This window comes from Larimichthys crocea, chromosome III (genome assembly GCF_000972845.2).
Source record: "Larimichthys crocea isolate SSNF chromosome III, L_crocea_2.0, whole genome shotgun sequence".
Taxonomy (NCBI): Eukaryota; Metazoa; Chordata; class Actinopteri; family Sciaenidae; genus Larimichthys; species Larimichthys crocea.
Window position 1 is genome coordinate 45,567,905 of NC_040013.1, and position 22,040 is coordinate 45,589,944.

General features: G+C 42.1%; 1 protein-coding gene across 2 annotated transcripts in view; it reads right to left on the bottom strand.

Annotated features, from left to right (window-relative positions):
• ttc7a (tetratricopeptide repeat domain 7A) overlaps nucleotides 1-22,040 on the bottom strand; it is a 52,316-nt gene that overhangs the window by 30,084 nt on the left and 192 nt on the right. The window contains exons 1-15 of one of the 2 annotated variants that reach the window (XM_027278469.1): nucleotides 19,117-19,211; nucleotides 18,841-19,004; nucleotides 18,475-18,643; nucleotides 14,786-14,916; nucleotides 13,809-13,930; nucleotides 12,927-13,005; nucleotides 12,620-12,789; nucleotides 10,698-10,761; nucleotides 10,330-10,467; nucleotides 7,855-7,938; nucleotides 6,779-6,883; nucleotides 4,179-4,296; nucleotides 3,658-3,715; nucleotides 3,126-3,198; nucleotides 2,864-3,024 (exon numbers count right to left, since the gene is read on the bottom strand). In XM_027278469.1, coding sequence (XP_027134270.1) covers nucleotides 2,864-3,024; nucleotides 3,126-3,198; nucleotides 3,658-3,715; nucleotides 4,179-4,296; nucleotides 6,779-6,883; nucleotides 7,855-7,938; nucleotides 10,330-10,467; nucleotides 10,698-10,761; nucleotides 12,620-12,789; nucleotides 12,927-13,005; nucleotides 13,809-13,930; nucleotides 14,786-14,916; nucleotides 18,475-18,643; nucleotides 18,841-18,945 — 1,577 coding nt within the window. In that variant the 5' untranslated portion in view covers nucleotides 18,946-19,004; nucleotides 19,117-19,211. Of the gene's footprint in view, nucleotides 1-2,863; nucleotides 3,025-3,125; nucleotides 3,199-3,657; nucleotides 3,716-4,178; nucleotides 4,297-6,778; nucleotides 6,884-7,854; nucleotides 7,939-10,329; nucleotides 10,468-10,697; nucleotides 10,762-12,619; nucleotides 12,790-12,926; nucleotides 13,006-13,808; nucleotides 13,931-14,785; nucleotides 14,917-18,474; nucleotides 18,644-18,840; nucleotides 19,005-19,116; nucleotides 19,212-22,040 lie in introns of those variants that run through there. The other variant, XM_027278468.1, reaches the window with a different exon arrangement.

Sequence of the window (22,040 nt, forward strand, 5' to 3'; positions counted from 1 at the left end):
CACAGTGTTCTTGCTGCATCAATGCAAAGTTTCACTTTTGGTTAATGAGAGCTGCATTAATTGCTAATGGCTAATGTGTTAGCAAGCATTTGTCTTTGTACCTTTTGCACCTGATGAACCTTTTATCTCTGTTTTGGTGTCCACCAACTCTTGGCTCTTTAGGCGCTAAAGGCTCCACTATTTTCACCAGTTAATCCTAAATTTTGTCTGATGTTCGACGCTCACATGTTGCTTTGCTCTGTAAGAACATGCCTGCTGTTGCTATTGATGAGAGCGTTGAAGTATCGTCAAGTAAAACACTAAAACAATGAGCTGAAAGGCACTAAAACTATGCAGAGCTGAGGGGAACTGAGTCCAATGACAATTCTGAGTAGGGAACCATGCTGTTATGACTGACTTTAGAGGAAACCAGCACAGCATTTCTCAGCCGGGGTGCTGTGGCACTCTGGGGTGCCTTCTGGCTTCATCAGGGGTGAAATATTCTGACATTGCAGCTTTATAAAATGCATTGCAACTTGAAAATGAAAATAGAAAATGCAGATTGTTAACTACCCCTTTCTTCACAATATCTGCGCCAACAAATGACTCTCGCCCAGTGTCAGCTGGGATAGGCTCCAGCCTCCCCGCAACCTTAGTGAGGATAAGAGTTACAGATAATGGATGGATGGATGTTATGCATGAAGTTATGAAAGGGTGAGTGAAGCACTAAGTACACAAAATCAAACATGGAACGTTGTTTGAAAAGAAAGGCACCAGAATGAGATGAATCTGAGCCATCAGTCTTGTTATCCAGTGGTATTCCAGCGATGAGGGTAGTTGAACTATGTGTATATTTTATCCCCTCTTCCTCCATACCTCTGAATGTGGAATGATATTGTGAAATCAAGCAAGGGTTCAAGGAAGACACCTGACCATGAGATGAGATGAGATGAGATGAGATGAGATGAGATGAGATGAGATGAGATATAGTGGCTGAGAAGCCACACGCCGGTTGACATGGTGGTCATATTGTAAAGTGCAGAGTGTTGCTGTACCAGCAGTTCATCAGTGGGAAGAGATGCTGGCTAACCAATGCTTGTTAACAGTTGTAACATTGCCCATGTTTATGTTTCCATATTGTTCCACACTGTATGTTGTTTCCGGCATTATTCACAGTTTGTTATTCTATCATTACGGACCGACTGGTATAGCAGCAGGCTGGACCATGTTTGTTACACTGCTGCACTCAAACCAGCACTCTTACCTAGAAAGAGAGACTAAGAGATGAAAAAAATGTTGTTAGCTATTGGTCCTGGGCCAGTTGAGCCCAGATGAATTGGGCCAGGTCATGCTAGGACTAACATTTCAGGCCTGTGCAGAGCTCTACTGTGCGTCTCTCTCTTCAGCTTTCAGTCGGCTCGGTTCAAATATACTTTTCCTAGAAACATACATGTGGATCGATACATCTCAGAGGTAGTGTACAGTTCACGGACACAAGAATTTATTTGAATTCAGCTGTTCCATTCAGAAAACTCCCAGTGTATAGATCTGTCTCTCTCTCCCTCTCTCTCTCTCTCTCTCTGACTCAATTTCTCTACCGCTCCATAACAACAATTCGGGAACAACAACTGATGCTGCCTGCTCTACCCATATGACCTCATGGTTACCGGGGCGATGGGGATTCCTGGCGCAGAGAGCAATGTGATTGGCTGAGCCTGGAAAAGAGCTCTTAAATGGGTCAAAGCAGTCAAGTGTCTCTACGGAGGATGTGTGTGTCTAAGTGTGTGATTGTGCATCTAGAAAGAGATAGAGCAGATTTTTCATCTTCCAGTTGTACATACAGTGCTGATCAGTAAAGCTTGTGTAATTATAAAACCATCGTCTTTTCCTGCATCCACCCACTCTGTCCCTGTGTTTTCGTCTTCCTGTCAGGCTCTCTCTCTTTCTCTCTCTTACATTCTTCCTTCCTTCGGTAGTTCCATCAATTTTCTTGTTTTTCTGCATTTCCTCTCTCTCTCTCTCTCTTGCTCCCCTCCTGATGTGTGGATGTACCCCATCTGTCTGCGCTGGGACCATGGAGGCCAACACTGACCCCAAATGGTTGAATTATGAAATGCTTTACGGGGCTTTGAAATAGAGAAAACGCATGAGAAAGATGATGCAACATGCTTCCATAATATGGTGAGTGCAAAATAACTGCCCTCGATAGTTAATGTTATCCACCTATGATGCACTGCAGCTTAATTCAAAGCTAATAAATATGTTTTTAATGTTCAGGACGACTTGACAGGAATCCTTCCTGTTAGATAATAGGAGCATCTTAAACCAGAGGATCTTTACTGATGCTAACCTGCCTTAAATAAGCTCATTTCAGGCTAAATTCTTTGCCCTAAAATCATTGGAGTATAAATGTCTAGGTCAGTTTTTATGCTTTAACCCGTTTAGTGTAGCAGACAGGTTTATGTATCAGATGACTGAGTTCTGTCGGGAAAGCGGCACCACGGCTCGGGTCAGTGCTCCAGTGTTAAAAGGGTAAGGGTGTATGAGGGGCATAGGTACCGCAATGCAGGCCTCCACTCTGGCACGTCTAAATAAGGCGACAAGTGTGTGTGTGTGTGTCTGCTTGGCCTCCAACAAAGTGGAGCTGAGACACCCTATCCCTACGGAGAGAGGACTAGTGTTAGGACAGGGCCTCACTGCACCACTCACTGAAGCTACTCACACACACACACACACACACACACACACACACACACACACACACATAAAAAACACCTTGCAAAGTCTAAAAAGTACATCTGTACAGTTATCGATTGGTGCCTTATCCTCAATTCACCAACATTTTCTGTTGCCTGTGTGAGTAGGATGGTTTAGTGGGTTTTACTTGAAGTTGCTGGGGTGTTGGCTGAGGGCCAAACCCAGGGTGTCCAGAGCATGACGGTGGTGTTTCTGGGCGCTCAGCAGCAGGGTCAGCAGGTGGAGGGAGTGTAAGTCGTCCCCCTGGAGTGATAAAGCTGCCTGCAGGGGCTCTATGGCTGCTGATACCTGTCAGATACACACATCGTTAGGTATAACTAACAATCTGCAGTGTTTTCTAATGTTTATGAGTAAAACATTTATTATCTTTCCCATTTGTGTGTTTATACCTGGCGTACAAGTGCCAGCTGCAGAGCCAGATACATGGCAATCTGTGTGTCCTGGGGGTCTAATGAATGAGCCCTGTGGAGGAGAGATGGTTCATGTTGCGTTAGCAAAGGTTTTCATGGCAGCAGAGTAAACGTTTGATTATCATATGTGTCATAGTGAGATTAAATGGAAACTACGGCTTCTGCAGGTAAACTGGCAGCTCTTCGAGGCTGAGCTCACACACGCGGTCGTGCTTTGAGCTAAATGCTAATCTCCATACTAACATGCAATAACAATGGTAATATGCACATGCCATGCTCACATGTTCATGCTTATGGCTTGCTAACGCGCCATGTTACCATGTTTAGTGTTAGCATGGTAACAATTGGCGCTAAACACAAAGAACAGCTGAGGTCGATGGGAATGTTGTTAGTTTTAGAGATGCTTGGTCATAATCATCATATTTCATGACATTTTGTTCAATAGTTGAAGGGACTGGCCAAAAGTAAAATGCTGTATATATGTATGATATGTGGAGGAACCAGGACCTACTTGCTCAAAGCTTGTAGCGCTTTTTTGTTGAATTCATTACGATCAGCTTTCAGAGTGGCTGGAGAGAAGAGGACAGAACCAAAGAGTTTACTTGGCACAGTATACACTTTAATATACTTTATCTCAGTATATGTTATATAAAATATATAAAGTAGAAACGGCTGGTCCTCACACCTAAACAAGAAAAAGGGTCTTGTCACGCCCTTCCAAAATGACCCTTAACCTTCCAAAGGAATAGTTCTGCAACAAACTTTTTGTTTGTTAAGCTATAGCCAGGAGACAGCTAGGTCAGCGCAAAGGATGGAAGCGGGGGGAAACCATTATTGGGTTCAACAGTATTGGGTACTGCACCTTCATCCAACTCTACAAGAAAACAAATAAGGATATTTCCTAAAATTCCAAACTGTTCTGGTTCTCCTGTTATTTTAAGCATTTGAACAAGTGAGAGATGCTGTTGTTTTCCTGGAGAGAGGATATTATTACTATATCTCTCTGTTAGTTCGTTGTTTGTGTGTCGTTACCCTCAGAGGCCTGTAGACTGCAGCAAAGTCCCAGAGCCAGGTAGGCCCTGGGTAGAAATTCTCCAGCTTCTTCCCCCATAGACACCACGCTCTGCGACAGTGCCTCAGCCTCCTCGTACTGGACACACACACATAAACAGACACTCAGTTAATTATATGTATACCTCAATGGGCTAGTAAAATATGGATCTATTTTTCTCACACAAATCCAGTTAGATTCTATAATATGTAACACATAAACCTCTTTGAAGCATTGTGGGGTACTATACTGTTGCTGTGCTGGAAGCAGGACCTGTAACATCCTCTCCTGCATGAGTGTGTGGAAAAACTTTGAAGCACTGTAACGTGTAAATGTGGCTGAGGACTATTGATGTCTGAGCCCTGTGTGAGTTTAACGTGAGGACAGTCCGAGTAGATTCAGTTGAAGGACAACACAGAGTTTGCTGAAGGACACACACACATGCGCGCGCTTGCCCACACGTGCAGCAGTAGACTGCAGGCGGTGTGTGGCTGAGTTCGAGCCGAGGAAAAAGTGTGTCACTATGTGTGAGGTATGGCTGGTGGCGGGCAGGTGAGTAGGTGGGCATAGGGGGGGAAGGGGGGATAATGCGTTTGACAGCACGCCACCGCAACAGCAAGCCAACTGCTCTGGCACCTCCACCTCCTCTCGTCTTCCTCCCTTCATCCTCCTCCTCTACTCTCTCTCTCTCTCCCTGAATCCAGCCCTTGTGAGTTCAAAGCCTGAACACAATAGCCAGTCATTTAAACACACAAACCCGTCCATGCACATCTTAGAAGGATTACGTTTTTTTTTCCCCTCTGCCTCGAATGGTGTGAAAGAAGAGCATGTTGCTGCTGCTGCCGGGTGAAAACCTTGCATCTGCAAAACTGCTCTTCAGGAATTTATAAAAGCAGCTTTGCTTTTCAGATCATGGAGTTTGTGGTGACGTCATGGGTTTGGAGAGGGTTTCATGTGTCCTAAGATCCGTTGCTGTTCCACATACATGAATAGGAGCATTTAAACCCTGAAAAATATGAAGAAATGATCAGGGAGTTTTGTTTGGTGGGCTAGTGAGCCAAAATGTTGCCAGCTAGATAATAGTTCAGACTGTCCAGTGTGGCTGATGGTGGATAATGGTGGCCCATTTATGTAATGCACCACTGTACTATGGCCATAGTATCCCATTGTGATTAAGGCTGTAAGCTCCTTAGTGTTTCTGGCCTGCCATGATCTCCAGCCACCGACAGATGTGCTCTCTCAATTCGCCCGTTAGCTTTTCTAATCTCTGACCCCTTTCTCTCTCTCTCTCTCTCTCTCTCTCTCTCTCTCTCTCGCTCTCCCTCCACCCCCTAAACACCACTGTTGTTGTTCTCCCTCCAACCCAGATCATGAACAGCAGGACTATCCAAGCTGGCCGTGCTTCACTGTGACGCATATCTGCGACCCCAGTGCAAATCCCAAAACATTAGCAGCATGGCGTGGCTGTGCTTTACACACACTATATATTCCATAAAGCTGCTGTCTGTGTGGTGCAAATATTCTGTGAAACGACTTCACCTTTCAGCTTATCGTCTTATGAGTGTTGGCTGCAGCTAAGGGCGCAGGTCGAGGTAAATGAACATAAACATACATGGATTATAAAGCTGATGTGTTCACATGCAGATTTGTGATATCTCGTTAGTTACAGATGGAGGATGGATGGATCCCTTGATCCTCGACTATGTCTGTAATCCTGTGAAATGTGAACCTTTACGTTTATTAGCCTGAATCAGCAGCTTGTGACCTCTCAATACAAAGCCTGTCTACTTTTGACCCCTTATCACAGGGGTGCATGTCAGCAGAGTTGTGTGCATTACCAAATGAAGTATAGGACAAATTTAAAGTTTGACTTGATGGTGGTGCTACATTGGGTTAAAGGAGGATCACATAAATTTTAACAATTCATCTGAGGAGGGCATGGATGTTCTTCAAAAATATTGTTAATAAAATATAGTTGAGATATTTCAGTCTGGAACAAAGTGGGGTGAATGACTGACATTGACATCCATAGTGCCCTAGGTCTTCCAGCACGGATAAAAATGAAGAAATATTTGATAAAAGGTGGGAAAATAAACAATTTTTTTTATTTTGTTCCACAGCAATAGCCTTGTGGGTGGATCGATGAACATGCCTTGCATTGTGAACAGTTAAAGCAAACATGGATTTTTATTTTCTCAGATCATCTCATGTGATTTTAAAAGGGATGAAGAGATTGTGTTTCCAAGATTTCACAGGAAAAGTCAGAAAGAAATCAACACACATTAATAAATATTTTCTCCCGCATCATTTTGATCCCTCGGATTTCTCTGGAAATCCCTTCATCTGGATGTAAACATCTGCTCCTCTGTATCTACTCTTTAAATAAAGGAGTTAGCAAGAATCAGCAAAGGCCACCACATGGCTGAACAGACGGGGAAAACAGCTCCACCTACAGAAACTCATCATAGAAAAATTCTGAAGGTATCACAGCAACAAGTATCTGTGGGAAATGTAGAGCAAAAAACATGAGAGAGCAAATAAGGTCTTTATGTAAATGGCTGAATGTTTTGTGTGTATTCACCCAGTGCAGTTGACCAATGCAGACTTTAGCAGCCAGTAGAGGCAATGAGGGGTCCTCTGGTCTCATCTTGGCACACTCTTTAAATACAGACACAGCACCAACTCCCTCACACACACACACACACACACACACACACACGTACGTCACTGACAAATTGTGATTCATGTCCACGCAGCAGCCAGTTATCATGCAGCCACAGATGACATGGGTCGCTTTTAGGCGAGTGTATCAAACACATATCAACTGTCCTTACACAGCCCTAATAGACCCATTTAGGCACACAGTCACTTAATACATGTAGGCCAATCATTAATGGACCACATGCACACGCACGTGCACTCACACACATGCACGAAAACACACGCGCACGCACACACACACACACATACACACACTGCTGGCCCTAAATAGAAGCGGATGTGACGACACTGAGGCGGCCCCTTCTCCTTCTAGGGAGCAGCCTATTTCTAGAGCTCTCCATTGATCTGCAGTGTCACTTTATCCTGCAACCCAGATCAATTTTTCTGTCACACACACACACACACACACACACATTGGTGAACACACAGACAGACGGAGAGAGAAGGGAGGGAGCTATTTCAGCTCCCAGGATTCCCATTTGAAGAATGTCCAGATTTTTTTAACATTGCAACTTTAACTTTATTAATCTACAAATAAATTCATTTATTTGTATTATTTACAATAATTTATTGTTTTTTTGGAGCAGATGGGGGTGAGGGTTTCCACAAAGGATCTGATTTAGACTAATAAGGTAGCTGAATGCTGTTTCGTTGTTGTTTTTGTACGATTAATTAACTTGGCATTATCTGAATTGTCCAGATCGTGTACAACACCACCCATCTGCTCCTCCGCGCAGACTGGACACTTATCTGTGAATGCTATTTGTCGCACGTCTGGACATGAGGGTGAGTCAGGAGCGCCTGCCGTGTACAGGACAGAGGTATGGCAGAAGATGGATGTCTCCTTTGGGTGTGTCGTAGCGGTGTGTGTGTGTGTGTGTGTGTGTGTGAGAGAGAGAGGGGCTGTTGCTGGTATATAAGGAGAAATGAGCTCACCTTCCCGGCCGCCATGAGTGACAGGCCCAGCTGGTGCCAGAGGTGAAACTCGTTGAATGAAAACTTCATGGCTCGCTCCAGACACTGAGAGGAGAAATGCAAACATACAAGTGTGTTTTACAATTCATACAAGTGTGATGTGTAGGTAAAGGCTGATGTCCAAACCGAGTCCAAAAAGTGTGTGCTGAAAATGTCCTAACAACAACTACATCATCTTTAGAAGAGCAAGTCTTAACCAGGGTTAAGAACACTACAAGTAGTCACTAAACTGGATGGCCACTCTTCTTCACTACATTTTTCTAGCTTGAAATGACTGTCAGTCACCACTCACCACCCACTCAGCTCTGCTTCAGTACACAATAATGTGATTGATGTGTGTGTGGATGAGCAGAGGATGGCGTGGAGCGCCGCTCAGTCAGATGTTGTCACTCATGCAGAAGTGAGCTAAATCAAGAAAAAGGTCTGCCTAATATTGTGATGAAATAAACTGCTGATAACCATTTAACAGGGAGACAAAGAGATCAACATACCCAGCAGTGTGAGGTCTGATTAACTGAGTGAGACTGTGGACTGTGCAGTCAACTGTATTACTTAATATTTCTTAAATGATACAACGGCTGAAGTGAGCTGTGCGCCGGACAGAGATGCAGTCATGTTTGTCAAGTCTGCGATTATGAAAGTGTCACTGCTGCTGCTCCTGCTACGTATACGTAATGGTGCTGACCCTTGTTAACCCTGCTAAATCAGGCCTCCACACATACCAAATTCCAATTTAACCCCTGGTTAAGAGGTTAATATGCAGAGGTGGAAGCGGGGTTCAGACACACTGAGATGCAGGAAACAGAAAACTGCAAGTGATAAGTACTGTACTCAGAATACACTGTAAAAAGTGTCTGTTTTATGCATAACTTGACTTTTATTTGACTTTACTTGATACTACAGTACTTACTTTTTTTTTTTTAAATAATGGATTTTTATAGAACTACTCAAAAGTGTAGTGTAGTTAACAGTGGTTAGGGCCTACAGCTAGAAGCTTTGTGAGGATGTGCTTTGTCACAGTGATGCCTTGAGCTCTATGACCACAGGCTGATTATTATCAGTTCACCACGTCAACCATGTGGTTTGTATGCCAGCATGATAACATTAGCTAATTATCACCGAACACAAAGGACAGCTGAGGCTGATGGGATGAGATATTTGTTTCAAAAACCAACGTGTTCAACAATGATCCGGTGATGACACTAAATGACCAGAGTTGTTACAATTCACTCAGCGGGAAACGTGAATGTTTGCACTGGATGAAAAGTCAAGAGATCACCAGAGCCATCAGGGAGTCATTCACTGAACATCTTAACCAGGTTTCATGGCAATCCATCCAACAGTCTGGACCGGGCTGACTGACACTGCCATCCCTGGAGCCACCTGGACCAGATACTTACACATTAATGCACCAGTAATATTAATACAATCATTTCACATATATAATAATACATGACTCTGACAGCAGGAGAAGAAAGTACTTTTACTGTATCCATTTTTTAATTACTAATAATGGTATGTTTTTATAATGTTGTATTACCGCTTTGCCTTAATGACATCTGACAACTTATGACAACTTAATTTAGTTTGAATTCTTCTTCTTCTTCTTCTTCCATCATTAGCTCATTTTATTTTGAAGTATTTCAGATCATTGAACTTGACGAGTGTCAGATATATGCTTTGCATAATCCGGCTTTTAATAGCACTAACACATACTTGTGCATCCTCCGATTGATATTGGAATCAGAACTTGCTGCAGACGCAGCGTGGATTGATTAATGCTTCAGTCAGTCTGTAATCAATCAATGTGAATCTTATTCATCACATCAGAGATGGATGGAACTGACTGGCTGACACCTAATTTTTAATAAATGGCCCATACTGCCCTCATATATCAGCAAACTGATCCACTGATCTACGTCAGTGTGTTATGAGCATTTGTGTGTGTGTGTGTGTGTGTGTGTGTGTGTGTGTGTGTCTGTGTGTGTGGTCCTTCTTATGAGATGACCGATGCTATCTATGAATCAGTCAGACAGGTGGACAGACCTAATTTGAGACGACCCCTCTAACCTCCGCCTCCCCAACTTCCCACACCTGGGTAGAGGTCATATTAGAGGGGTTGGGGGGTAATAGAGCTTGTAAAATTGTGAGAAACCGGAGGAGGAATTTGGAGCAAGATACTGAGAGACAAAAAGGGAGGAAGAAGTTTAAAAAAGACAGGTGCTGAGGAGGGTGCAAAGAGACTGATAGACAGTGAGAGAAAAGACACATAATCCCCTCGCTCAAAGTGATAAGGACATTCATTAAAAAGTTTGGCAAAGGCAAAGCTCTCACTAACACATCTCATCTCTCACTCTTTTGCTCTCCTCCCCTCAGACCTCCAGCATAGAGTGTGTGTTTGTGTTTGTGCGTATATGTGTGTGAGAGTCACTGCACCTCAGAAAGCATGTCATACTGCCCCCTCCTGGCCATGCCAATGGTGAGCAGGTCGTAGACAGAGGTGGCATCCTGCAGACTGGCCTCGCGAGCTTCGGCCTGTTCTGGTAGACGACTGATCACCGCGTCGCCGCTGGCCTGGACGGACAGAGATGCTGAGTGAGGAAGAGGAGGAGGAGGAGGAGGGAGAAAGAGGAGGACATCTAAGGGAAGGAAAGGTGGTGATGCTGATGGTCTAAGCAGAAAGGTCCTCTGTTAAGGTGGGGGTCTATTCCTTGAAAAGGCTGAGAACATGGAGTGTAAGGGGAACACTAGAGACAGCTGTGTTTGTGTGTGTGTGTGTGTGTGTGTAGGTGTGTGTTTCTCACCATGGACTCTGTGACGAGCAGCAGCAACACAGCCTCCTCCACCACGTCCTGAGGACAGAAGCAACTGCCAGGACACAGGAAACAGGAAATAGTACCAATAACAGGAAGTCTATCCCTCACACACACACACACACACACACACACACACACACACACACACACATACACGACTTGTCCTGGGGTAGATCGTCAGATTGCTGGGAGTGTCCAGTTTCTGTCTCAATTGTGCTGCCGTAACTAAACACGGACCGCTCTAGGTGTATCACTACACACCAGTATCTCAGATGTCACACACACACACACACACACACACACACACACACACACACTGGCTCCTTCAATTCTTCCTTCTCCACTTCTCCCATCCCTCTCATTCATCACTTTCTTTGCTTCTCTTCCCTCTCTGGTCGGCTCCGTGTCCTATTAAAGGACACATTTACCAGACGCCATGGTGGCCTTTTCAAAAGAGGTAACCAATGACAAAAGCCATGAACAATACTGAAGTACAGCTATTCCTCAGGGTGACGTCTCTTGTTCCTACTCTCCTTCTAATCTCAGACATAGATTTAGATCTTCACTTATGATAGTGTGGGCAGGATTAGTCATGTGGCGGTGACTAAGTATGGCTTGCAGGGCCTGAACAACAGGATCCCTGCAAAGAAGGAAATGCAGCCACAAGATAACAAAATGTTGATAGAGTTCAGTGTGCTGGTTGTCATGTCAGGACTGCGCAGTGCATGTTGAACTCTTGTGCATGTTACTTTATGTCAAGTTATGATCCAGTATGTCACTTTAGTGACATACTAAAGTGATCCAGTATGTCACTAAAGTGACAGTTATGTTATGTTACTTTAAGACATGATATCTTATGCTATTATATCATGTTGTATCACATCACATTACATTATGTCACTTGTTATGCTGTGCTGTGCTGCTTATGTCATGTTATGATGTCATGTCCATTTTCCAGTTTCAACACAAAAAAAAGAAGCACAAAGACCAGGTTAGGCTCTGGTTCAGAAAGTGTTGAGCTAGTCCAGGACTAACAGGACTGTAAAACACAGCTGCTTTCTAATTTGCTTGGTCTCACACAGGTAATTAAAGGCTAATTAAATAATTGGGTTGAGCTTTGAGATTTCTGTTTTCCCAGTTCGGCTGATCATATCACTAAATGCAGAAGAAAAATGTGTTTGATCGTTTGTAGTCTAGTTGCACTTTTTTTTATATATATATATCAGTTTAAACATTTATTTTCATATTTACTTAACATTTTCTATGCAGGGTGTGTTCATGCTGGATGTAAACCATAAGCCACTGCGTTTGTTTTGTTACAGTGTTGTGTCTCAGTATTGTCTGTCAAAGTTGTATTTTATGCACAATAATATATATCAAATAATTTATTTTTATTAATTATTATTAACTGTACTATGATTGTCAACCAATGAATAAAAAATCAAGTAGAGTGCAGTTCTACATCCCACTGGTAAGACGAGGAGAGGTGTGTGAAATGATTTGGGTGTGTTGCAGGTATTCCTCACCTTGAATGACCCAGTATATTACTCTCCTGTAAGGTCAGTTACATGTGAAAGGGCGTCCTTTTACTTTGTTACCTGATCATGATTTTTAGTACAAATTACACCAACTGTCAAGTGCTACAGTTGTTGGTAGGACAGTAACTTGGACAAAACTGATACCACATGGGCTCAAAGTGCTACTCTGACAAAAGAAATCAATACCCAGAGATAACTACTGTGGGTACAATGGTGAGTTGACACAACTGAGTAACAAAAAACAATCACATGAGGCATCGGCCTTCTTGAATGTTTAACTTGGGTGGAGCAATTGCACTTGGATATAACGGAGACGAGAATTAAGAGGATTGAGACAGCAGGTGTCATCGAAATGAAACAAACAATGCGAACCAGTCAGTGCTGTAACGTTGGGGTGGTTTAACAGTGGGGTAGATGGCATCTTTGGAGGCGGCGGCTCCCTCTCTGTGGAGCCAGGCTGTGGGTGGGGGGCCCAGCGGGGGCCAGTAGCTGTCCTCACTCACAGAGCTCAGCAGCACCTCTGCTAGCTTCCTCGCTGCAGACTAGGAGGACACCACAGTGCATTAATGGAATAGATGAGCTGATGATAACGAATGCCTTGTAGCTAGAAATACAAACTAGAGCGACTGCTTATGAGTGATTGTGTTTGCTGCATGTGTGTGTGTATGTGAGACCTCACCTTTCTGAAGCTCTGAGACCCTCGTGACTCCACCACCCTGAGCACCCTACGCAGTTGGTGAGCACCCTGCGCAAGATGACTAACACACACATGCACACGCACACACAGTAGGCGTATATCAGTGTGATGTATAGGTTTTGAAGGTGCAATGTTGTAAAGATACAGAAAAAGAGGCTGATGGACTGAGTGAACAGCACCGATATTCTGGCTGCATACTGCTTCACATACCCAGGGCCTGACCTGCCTTATAAATTATATAGAGACTAAAACAATACACCCAGCTGCTAGTGTTTCTAATATTTTGTCAACCAGTCTCCAACAATTACATTAGAAATATTAGAAAAAGCTCTCAGGTTACTCCACAGTAACCATGTTTTAAATAGTTTCAACAAAAACAAAACATTACAACCTTCACAAAGGTTACATTTACTGCAGGACTGCTGTATTGGACTGCATTACTTTCAGCTAGGTGTACCTAATAAAGTGGAAACTCAGTGTATGTAACAGTTATTCAAACACTGAGTCCAAGAGCAACACTGACACCTGCTGGTCACAAATTAAAATGCATCAGTACTCCACTTAGTCGAGTGGCACTCAGAAGCTTTTCTTTGAATTCTTCTCCTCACTTTTTAAAAAAGAGCTGGAAGAAAGAGCCCAAGGTTCCCTCTTCTATAGATGAGAATGCACTTGAACATACTGCATAATAATGACTTCCAGTCAGGTACATATTTAAGGCCAACAATCAACTACAAAATGAAAATCAATTTGAAGACATGCAGTCTTTTCACATTAGTTTTGTCTTAAAAATTACCCAGATTAAGGAACCTGTTATATCTTAAAGATTTTGGTACACTTGTGTGTATGCAGGGCTGCTCGACTCACCCCCTCTGCAGCAGGCAAAGGTAAGCGCTCTGTAACGCAGCCTGCACAAAGTAGCCCAGGTCGATGTCCACAGGTGGAAGCAGACTGGCTTTGGCTGTCTTGGTGTGTGGTGTTGTTACTACCTGAAAACACATGGATGACAATGTTTATATTGACTATATTTAAACTGTATATAGTATGAATGTTTGTGTGTTTTGCCTTTTGATCCTTGTTCTAGTATAATATCAGTGTAGCAGCAAAGCATTTTGTCAGAGTGAATGAATGCAGATAGAATCAGTCATCCATCCATCCATCCATCCATCCATTAATTTCCTGTAACCGCTTATAGTCATCAGGGTCACGGGGGCTGGAGCCTATCCGAGCTGACTTAGGATGAGATATTTGTAATATTTCATTAGAAGTAAAAGTGCTGCATTTAAACCTTTCTTTAAGTAGGTACAAAAGTATTGACAGAAGTACAAGTGCAGTGTCAAAAGAAACAGAACTTATTATGCAGAATGGAACCTATTATTATATTATTAATGCACTAACATGTAGTACTTTAATGTTGAAGCAGGGTGAGGTGGAGGTCATCATAATTACTCTGACCATATGTTTTGAATGTAAAATCTTAATGTGCAAATTTGGCCAGCAGCTACGATGACTACACGAGTGTACATGTAGTTGCAGAGAATGGAAATACAAGTAAAGTACTAGTTCCTTAAAGGTACTTTAAATGCACTTTACACCCCTGATGAATACAGAACCACTGAATATGACTAAATACAAAAGATTTGTGTCAGAAAACATTAACAAACTAAAATAAAGATATACTGACTCAAACGTTGCTGGAAACTGTACTTAATGCAGACACACAGATACATTTCTATTTTATATGTTTTTTGTGTTATGTTTAAGACACTACATAAATACACACACACACACACTCCCTGTACACAAAACCTGTACACACTTCATGCATGTATGTACAGATAGACCTTATCGAGCTCCTGCAGGTAGGACAGAGCTGCATCACAGGCCCTGAGGAAACAGGACAGACTCTCCTCCTCCCTCTCTGACAGGCGCAGACGAGACACTGCAGAAACTGTCTGGTGGTCCAGAGACAGACCTAAAACACAAGAGAGACCATGTGCATGAACTGACCACCACCTGCTACTACCCACCATCCAAACTATTGTGGTTTTACCTATTCCACTGGCATGTAATTACAATATGTAATAAAGACTGCTCAGAGTCATCTATAAACTGGACCAGAGGATGGAGCAATGCCTCTCATTCTTCATTAAATCTAAAACATAAACTAACATACCTGAACTCTCATATCAAACTTATTTGACACCAAAGTGACATTTCTCCCAATTGTATCATTTGAACAAAAAACGGGGATATTTTTAAATGTCAAAGTGTCCATCAATTCAAAGTTTCTGGGAAAAAAGCATCTATCTGAAACACTTTAGGTTAAGAGATGTACGTCTTTCCATGGATGTACGCTATTGACTCAAAGACAGCAAATGCAGCTATCAGCATGCAGTAATGCTAAAAAGATGATGCTGGCCAGGTGGCATCCACCGCACAGTCCTTCTATATATCAGTGGGACTATTCTCTGTTAAAGACAATTTAATTATTAAAATATCTGTGAGACTCTAGGATGAACGATGTAGGCCGGGTTATTATGAATTATCCTGCATGTATTGGTGGCAGTTAGAGAATGAGCTGTGGGGAAAAGGTAGGTCAAGGTTAAGAAACGATAAAAAAAGTGCAAGGAAGGAACAATGCAAAAAGCTGCAGGTGCAGGTGAAAGCAGCTGCATGCTTTCCTTTGCATTTCTGTATCATTTACTGTCTGAGTCATAATGTTTTGTCTGTATGGAGACTGAAACGTTAAGGTATAATCTACATCCTCCACATCCTTTCCTTTTTTGTCTCAGATATTTTAGTCTGTAATAAATATACAAGTTTCACAGAAAATACTCACACTTTAAGTCACTCATTCAACTCAAAGCCAGAGCACATGAATAAGAATCTCAGTTTTATTTTAAATTTCTTTATATTTTAAGTTTCTTTTACTGTTCTTGTATTTTCGCTGGATGCATGCGCTGAACAGAGAAGAAGAAGTAAGCCGGGCAGTTCTGGTCCAGATGCCAGGTCTGATGTCCGTTAGTGGACTTTATGGTGCAAATAAACAGAGTGAACAGGAACATTTCTAGACTGCAGGAGGCCTGTGACGGACAGCAGCCTCAGACCAGACGCCAGGCCTAATCAAATAAGCAGAGAGCTGCCAATGGACAAGACATCATCATCCAAACATTCCCACAACAATAAGCAAGATGTACATGAAAAACACATGGGAAGGAGCTGTGGAAAACCCAAAGGATTTGATCCGTTTTCTCATGCAGCATGTGAGAGTCAATCATAACAATCTGCTATAAATATCATGCAGTGAGTTTCAAAACCATCAAAGGAAATAAAGATCAGTTACTATAATAAAATTCTTCAGTTTCGTGAACATGAGGTCATGTTTGATTATCAGGAAACAGCAACGCGTAATGACATGATGATTATAAGTTAACAAGATTATTCAGAGCTCCAAGGACTATATATGGAGTAATGTTCTACCTTTGACCTCTAATAGTGTTGGTATTCAATTTGTCAGAATACTTCAAGACTGTATCCGACTGTAAAAAGCATTTTTCATGTTTAGAATAATCTACTATAACCAAACTGCATTTTTGGCAGACAGCGCGGGTGCCTGTGTGACTGTGAGTAACAGTAAACGCTTTCCTTCACATATGACTCATAATCATCAGGTTTTTAAAAAAGCATCTGTGTAGAGATCTGCCAGTTACTGTAAATCTGTTCCCTGAAGGCCTTTCAGTCATTGCCTAACTCTGAATCTCTCCTTTTTTTTAGGCGTCATTACTTCGGTGCAATTACTGAAGGTGTGTTCAGGAGAGGCAGAGCGTGCCTTAGGGGACAGATTTTCACATCATCAGTGTCATCCACAAGCTGAGATGTGAAGAGTCAAACTAACACGCAGCGAGGTTACTGACATAACTATCTGTCCAATCAAGCTGATATTTTCCAGGCGTGTCACATTCATTTCCACAGATTGGCTTGCTAACCTCCCTTCCACTTCCTCTTCTAGACCTCATACAAGATCTGTGTAATTTTAGCTTTGTTCTGACTCCCTGAAATGGGACTAAGAATGGCATCATAAAGTCAATATATGCAGAGAGCTGTTTGCTGTTGCCTGTGGTGTTTTTTATGGACACATGCCGGTCCTCGGTGGCCCACAAGCTGACAGGTGGAGGATTTGCTGTGAATGTGCAGCACTACAGTACATGTTCAAATAGTCTGGAATCCTAGTGACAGGTAACACAAGGCTGCGTCTGACATAATGTGGGTTTATGAAGCTCATTATATTGCACTAAAACTGTAAATAGTTTTGTTACACAAGAGATGGGCTGTGTTAAGGCCATAAGACAGGTTTCACTGAAACATCTGAGTACATATGATAATCAATCAATGAATCATCTGACTCTTCACACACAAACACTGTAAAAGGTTTGTGGGAGACGATACTGTAATGTTTATGCAGGTATTTATCAAAATGAAAACGTAGTTTCCAGTGAAACCTGTTGACAATGTTACTTTGTTTCCTCTCCTTCCCTTGTTTGTGTGTGTGTGTCATATTCTCTGACTGGGAATCATTATTGAATTACTTTATAATAACTGAGCTGGAGGAAAACGCCCTCTTATATGACTATGGTAGTTAAAATGATTCATAATTCTTTAAACATGCATTAACTGATTTTGGTCACTGGGTCAGCAAACACTGAATCACTGACATATGATCGGCCCATGAGCTTATGTGGCTAACTTACTAGCAAAAAGTTGCATATTTACACATCAAGGAGATAAGATATGGACATTATCATTCATTTGGAATCATTTTTTTCCCTGTCTTTGTAGCTCTGTTTTGGTCTCTACCAACTCCTAAAAAAATATCTGGCTCTTTAGCTGCTATATGTTCACCAGCTAGTTGCTATCTGTGTATATCTGCTGTTTGATGCTGAGAAAGTAGTATACAGTCCATTTTCCAAGCTCTTTGGTGAAAACAGCTACCAGATGCCTCTGTGACGACTCTTATCGGAGCTGTGAGAATGCACCAGAACAGAAAAACCAAAACAATGAGCTGAAAGACACTATGAAGCTCTATAAAGCTGAGGGGAACTGCAAAGATGAGCGATATATCACTGTGTGTCCATCACAAAGCTACTTTCACATATAAGTAGTCATGTCCATCATTTATATAAAAATATTGATTATAGCAACTTTAGGAAAAATTAGGACATATGATCATAGTTTTGAATACTTTCAAAACCATTCACTTAAGAATTACAGTGCACTTGAGCAGTCAATAGTAAGAGGAATACAAGGCACATTATTTAAATTGTGTGGGTCAAACTGAATCAGGAGGTCAGTCTGCAACAGTTATAGTTTGAAGAATAATTTCACTGCCGACTGCTGGTGTTTCTTAGCAATGGACCTTGTGAATCTAATGTTTTTCTTACTGATTATAATGATAGAAAACGACTATGAAAACATCCCAAGGTGTAGAAAAAAAATGGAATTTCCCTATAATATTTCCAGAGGTATCAGGTACCTTTAATGACAAAAGCCTCAGCCAGGAGGCGGAGATGGTAGGTTGGCTGCTCATCCCTTGTCAGCTCCTCTAGTCCCACCCTGGCACACATTCCCTGGGCGTCCCGGTATCGACCCTGCACGTAGTGCACTTTGGCCATGAGCAGCAGAGCCTCATTCAAATACCGGGGCTGGAAGACAAGAGGGAATACATGGTTAAACTGAAGCAACACAAAGGAAGAGATCTGTATATATAGCTTCCTGTATTATGTGCCGTAATGGTCTCAGCACTTCCGTTATTTAGTTAAAATAACGGAAATACACTGTAAAGAGGCAGAGCAGGATGTACAGCTACAGGATGACCTGAAGGAACCCAGACTAGACTGACCGTGAGGCGGCCTCGGCTGAGGATAGTGTTGAGGTGGCCTTTGGCCCGGGACAGTCTGGGTTGGGTCTTGTCCATCAATGGTGTGGAGCTCCGTAACAGGTCCATGTTCTCCTGCAGGCACTCCTCGAGCAGCGCCTCGGCTATCAGCAGCGTCCCGTAGTCATCTGGAGGGGTGGGATTGAAAAAGTAAAAAAACAAAACAGAAGTGAACTAAATTTATTGCAGCAGGTTTGAGCTCAAGGTCACAGGTCATTAGTTTCTGTAGCCAAAGCAAACCTCACTCAGTCCATTAAAAACAGCATTTCCCACCAGCTCAGGGAGAGGAGTTCAAAAAGGCCAGAGTTGTAAAGTCTATTTAGAAGTTATAGTTTCCATTTCCCTCATACTTTCCTTAAACTGCTTTAACATTGCAATAATATGATAAGCACTCCACGTCCACTTCTACTGAATCAAGATACTACAGTTTACTGATACGATAAACTAACTCTCAACTGGGCGCAGTGTCCAGCGGTAATCTTCAGTTTTTGTGTACACACACACACTCGATTAAAACCTTCCTGTTTGGCTTTTTCTTTCTGTGTGCGTGTGTTCTGACGCCAAGTCTGTGAGCAGTGTTTACGTCCAGATACACTTGACATATCTGCAAGTTAGTTTTATCAGCACAGCCAAGGCTAAACCTATCAGTGAGGGGACGGTGAGGCATAAACACCAGGACGTGTCTCACTCCATAACTACAGCAAGAACTGTTTAATGATTTCTTTGGAAAGAGTCAGTATTGTAACAAAGTAACCAAGAGGTAACAGTGTTGTTGTTGGGCATAAAAGAATCTAATAAAGATTGATTAAGTACTGAAAGAAAATTTAGCCTTGAGTTAACTCACACTGATGCATTGTTGTTATTTCATCTCCATTTGTCGAAATCATCCTCAGTTAATAATTTCCCAGTTCACATTAATTATAACTGAACTCCCCAGAGAATAGGAAGCTGTTACTAACAGTGACGAGTTTTAGGGAAGGAAGTATGTGGAGAAAAGAAGTGATGATTGTTGATCGACAGGTTTCCAATTGTGTAAAAGTCACTGTATATAATCGCTGTCTTTATATTAGTATGTGGCTATTTGTGAAAGGGGGAGTTCATAGTAATAAACCCACACAGAATTATCAAGTCATATTAACAGTTTCAGTTAATTGTTTTTTCCAGCTCACAACTTTTTTGTCTTGATACAGTCTCACATCTCATCAGCTACTGTACTCTACCTGCATAGCACCAAACCACTGAAAGACAAAGGTAACAACTAGCTGGTGTAAATAGCAGAATATTTAGCAGCTAATAAGCCAGATATTTCTCTCAGGAGTTGGTGGAGACCAAAACAGAGCAAAGCTCCAAAACATTACAACATTTTTCCCTGTTCAGTCTGACTCCCCTTACACAATCTGCACGTTAGAAGAAAAAAATTTTTAGCTACAGCAATCAACAACAACTACAACTGTTGCTGAGGGCCCAGAAACCTACATGCTAAAAATGGTTAGGTTAAAGGAACCCCAGAATTCATAGGCTATCATTTGATGACTGATTTAGCCTTTTGGGACAACAACCAATGTTTTGGAGTTCTGGTGTTGCCAAAGGATATCTAGAAAAACTTCCTCTGCAGTCCATTTAGCAACTTCATACACAAAAATGACACAAAAGACATTTCTGCCAATCTCTACAGACAGTTATCCACATATGATGGCAGATAACTCGTTGTCAGACAATAGCCGACAGATTCTGCTTCAGCCAGTGTGTTCTCTTTCTTATGCTCTCCACATGGACTGCTGCAACCAAAGCCCGCTCAAATGTGAGGGCAATACATTCTTCCTATGTCACTTTAAATGCTTTTTAAGCATAAAAACAACTTGTCTTGTATCAAAATTCCAGTAAAAATTCAGATGGTTACACATAGGACAGTGTCTAAATAGCAGCTCGTGCTGTGAAGCGGTGTATTTGTCACTACCACATTTAATTTCTCATCATGAGATTATTGAAGATTGATGCACAATATCAGCTTTTAATAAAAATCCTTGCTCTTATCCCACCTCAGTCACTACATCACAACACCCACGAATGCAGAGTACACCGCCACTGACGTTTTTTTACAGTTTCACAGTAGGGTGGATTTTACCAGCAACTTGAATTCCTTATTATGTTATCTACAGTGAAGTTCTTCTATCTCGAGTCTTAAACTAACTCTCCTAGTGAACCATGCCTCCTATGCACACACTGAATGTCAGATCAGCTAATGTGAACCATGCATGCACACAGTAATACCACATTGATTTAACACTTCAGTGCATGTGCAGGCAGGGGGAAACTGCTGCTCTGCACTATCAGCCTCTTATGGGCACATAACAGTGAACTTGCAGTCAGATCACCTGAACCCATATTTACTCTGCTAAGTGAGAGGTGGAGGCAGGTGCATTAGCAAAGTAATGCATTATGAGGCACAGAATGATAAGTGTGTTTGCATTTCTTTGAGCACATGTACAGGGTGGAATGATTTCAGAGGTAAAGACTAAAGGCATAGTCAACACAGCTTGCTTTACAGATGGTGCTGTATATCCTGTATGAGGAGGTTAAAAGGTAGAAGGCCATACAATACCTTTTATCATGTACACACTCATTCATTGTGTATAGTATAAACTTCCAGGGAGTGACGTTTATTGTTGGAGCCATCCGGCAACCCCTCTCTGACCCCTGAGCTGACCCACTGGGATAGATGTAAGCAACTTATGATTGTTGTTATAATCTACAAAGGATTTACTGAGGAAACCTTTAAACGTATCCACTCTATCTTGTTCAAGTTCAAAGTCCAACTTGTGTACAGTGCAACCCATGCACTACAAAAAATATCCATCTGTGACAAACACTTTGGATTCTCAAAAGTCCTGGAGTCCTAAAATCACATTTTTTAAGCAAATGATTTGAACAGATTTGTAAATATGGGATACAGTAAATGGTCACTGTGGCCGCTGCAAATCAACTTCAACTTCTATTTTTTAAAAATGATTTTCCTTGACCCTTCTACTCTGGAAATAACTTCCTGAAACTTCCCCAAAATCAAGTGGAGCTGAAATAACTTTTTGACTTTTTCCTCGGAGCTCATTTTTTGCAGTGTGCAGCTCAGTGAGCAGCCAGGAAAGCGCAGGAGATGCCTCAACTTC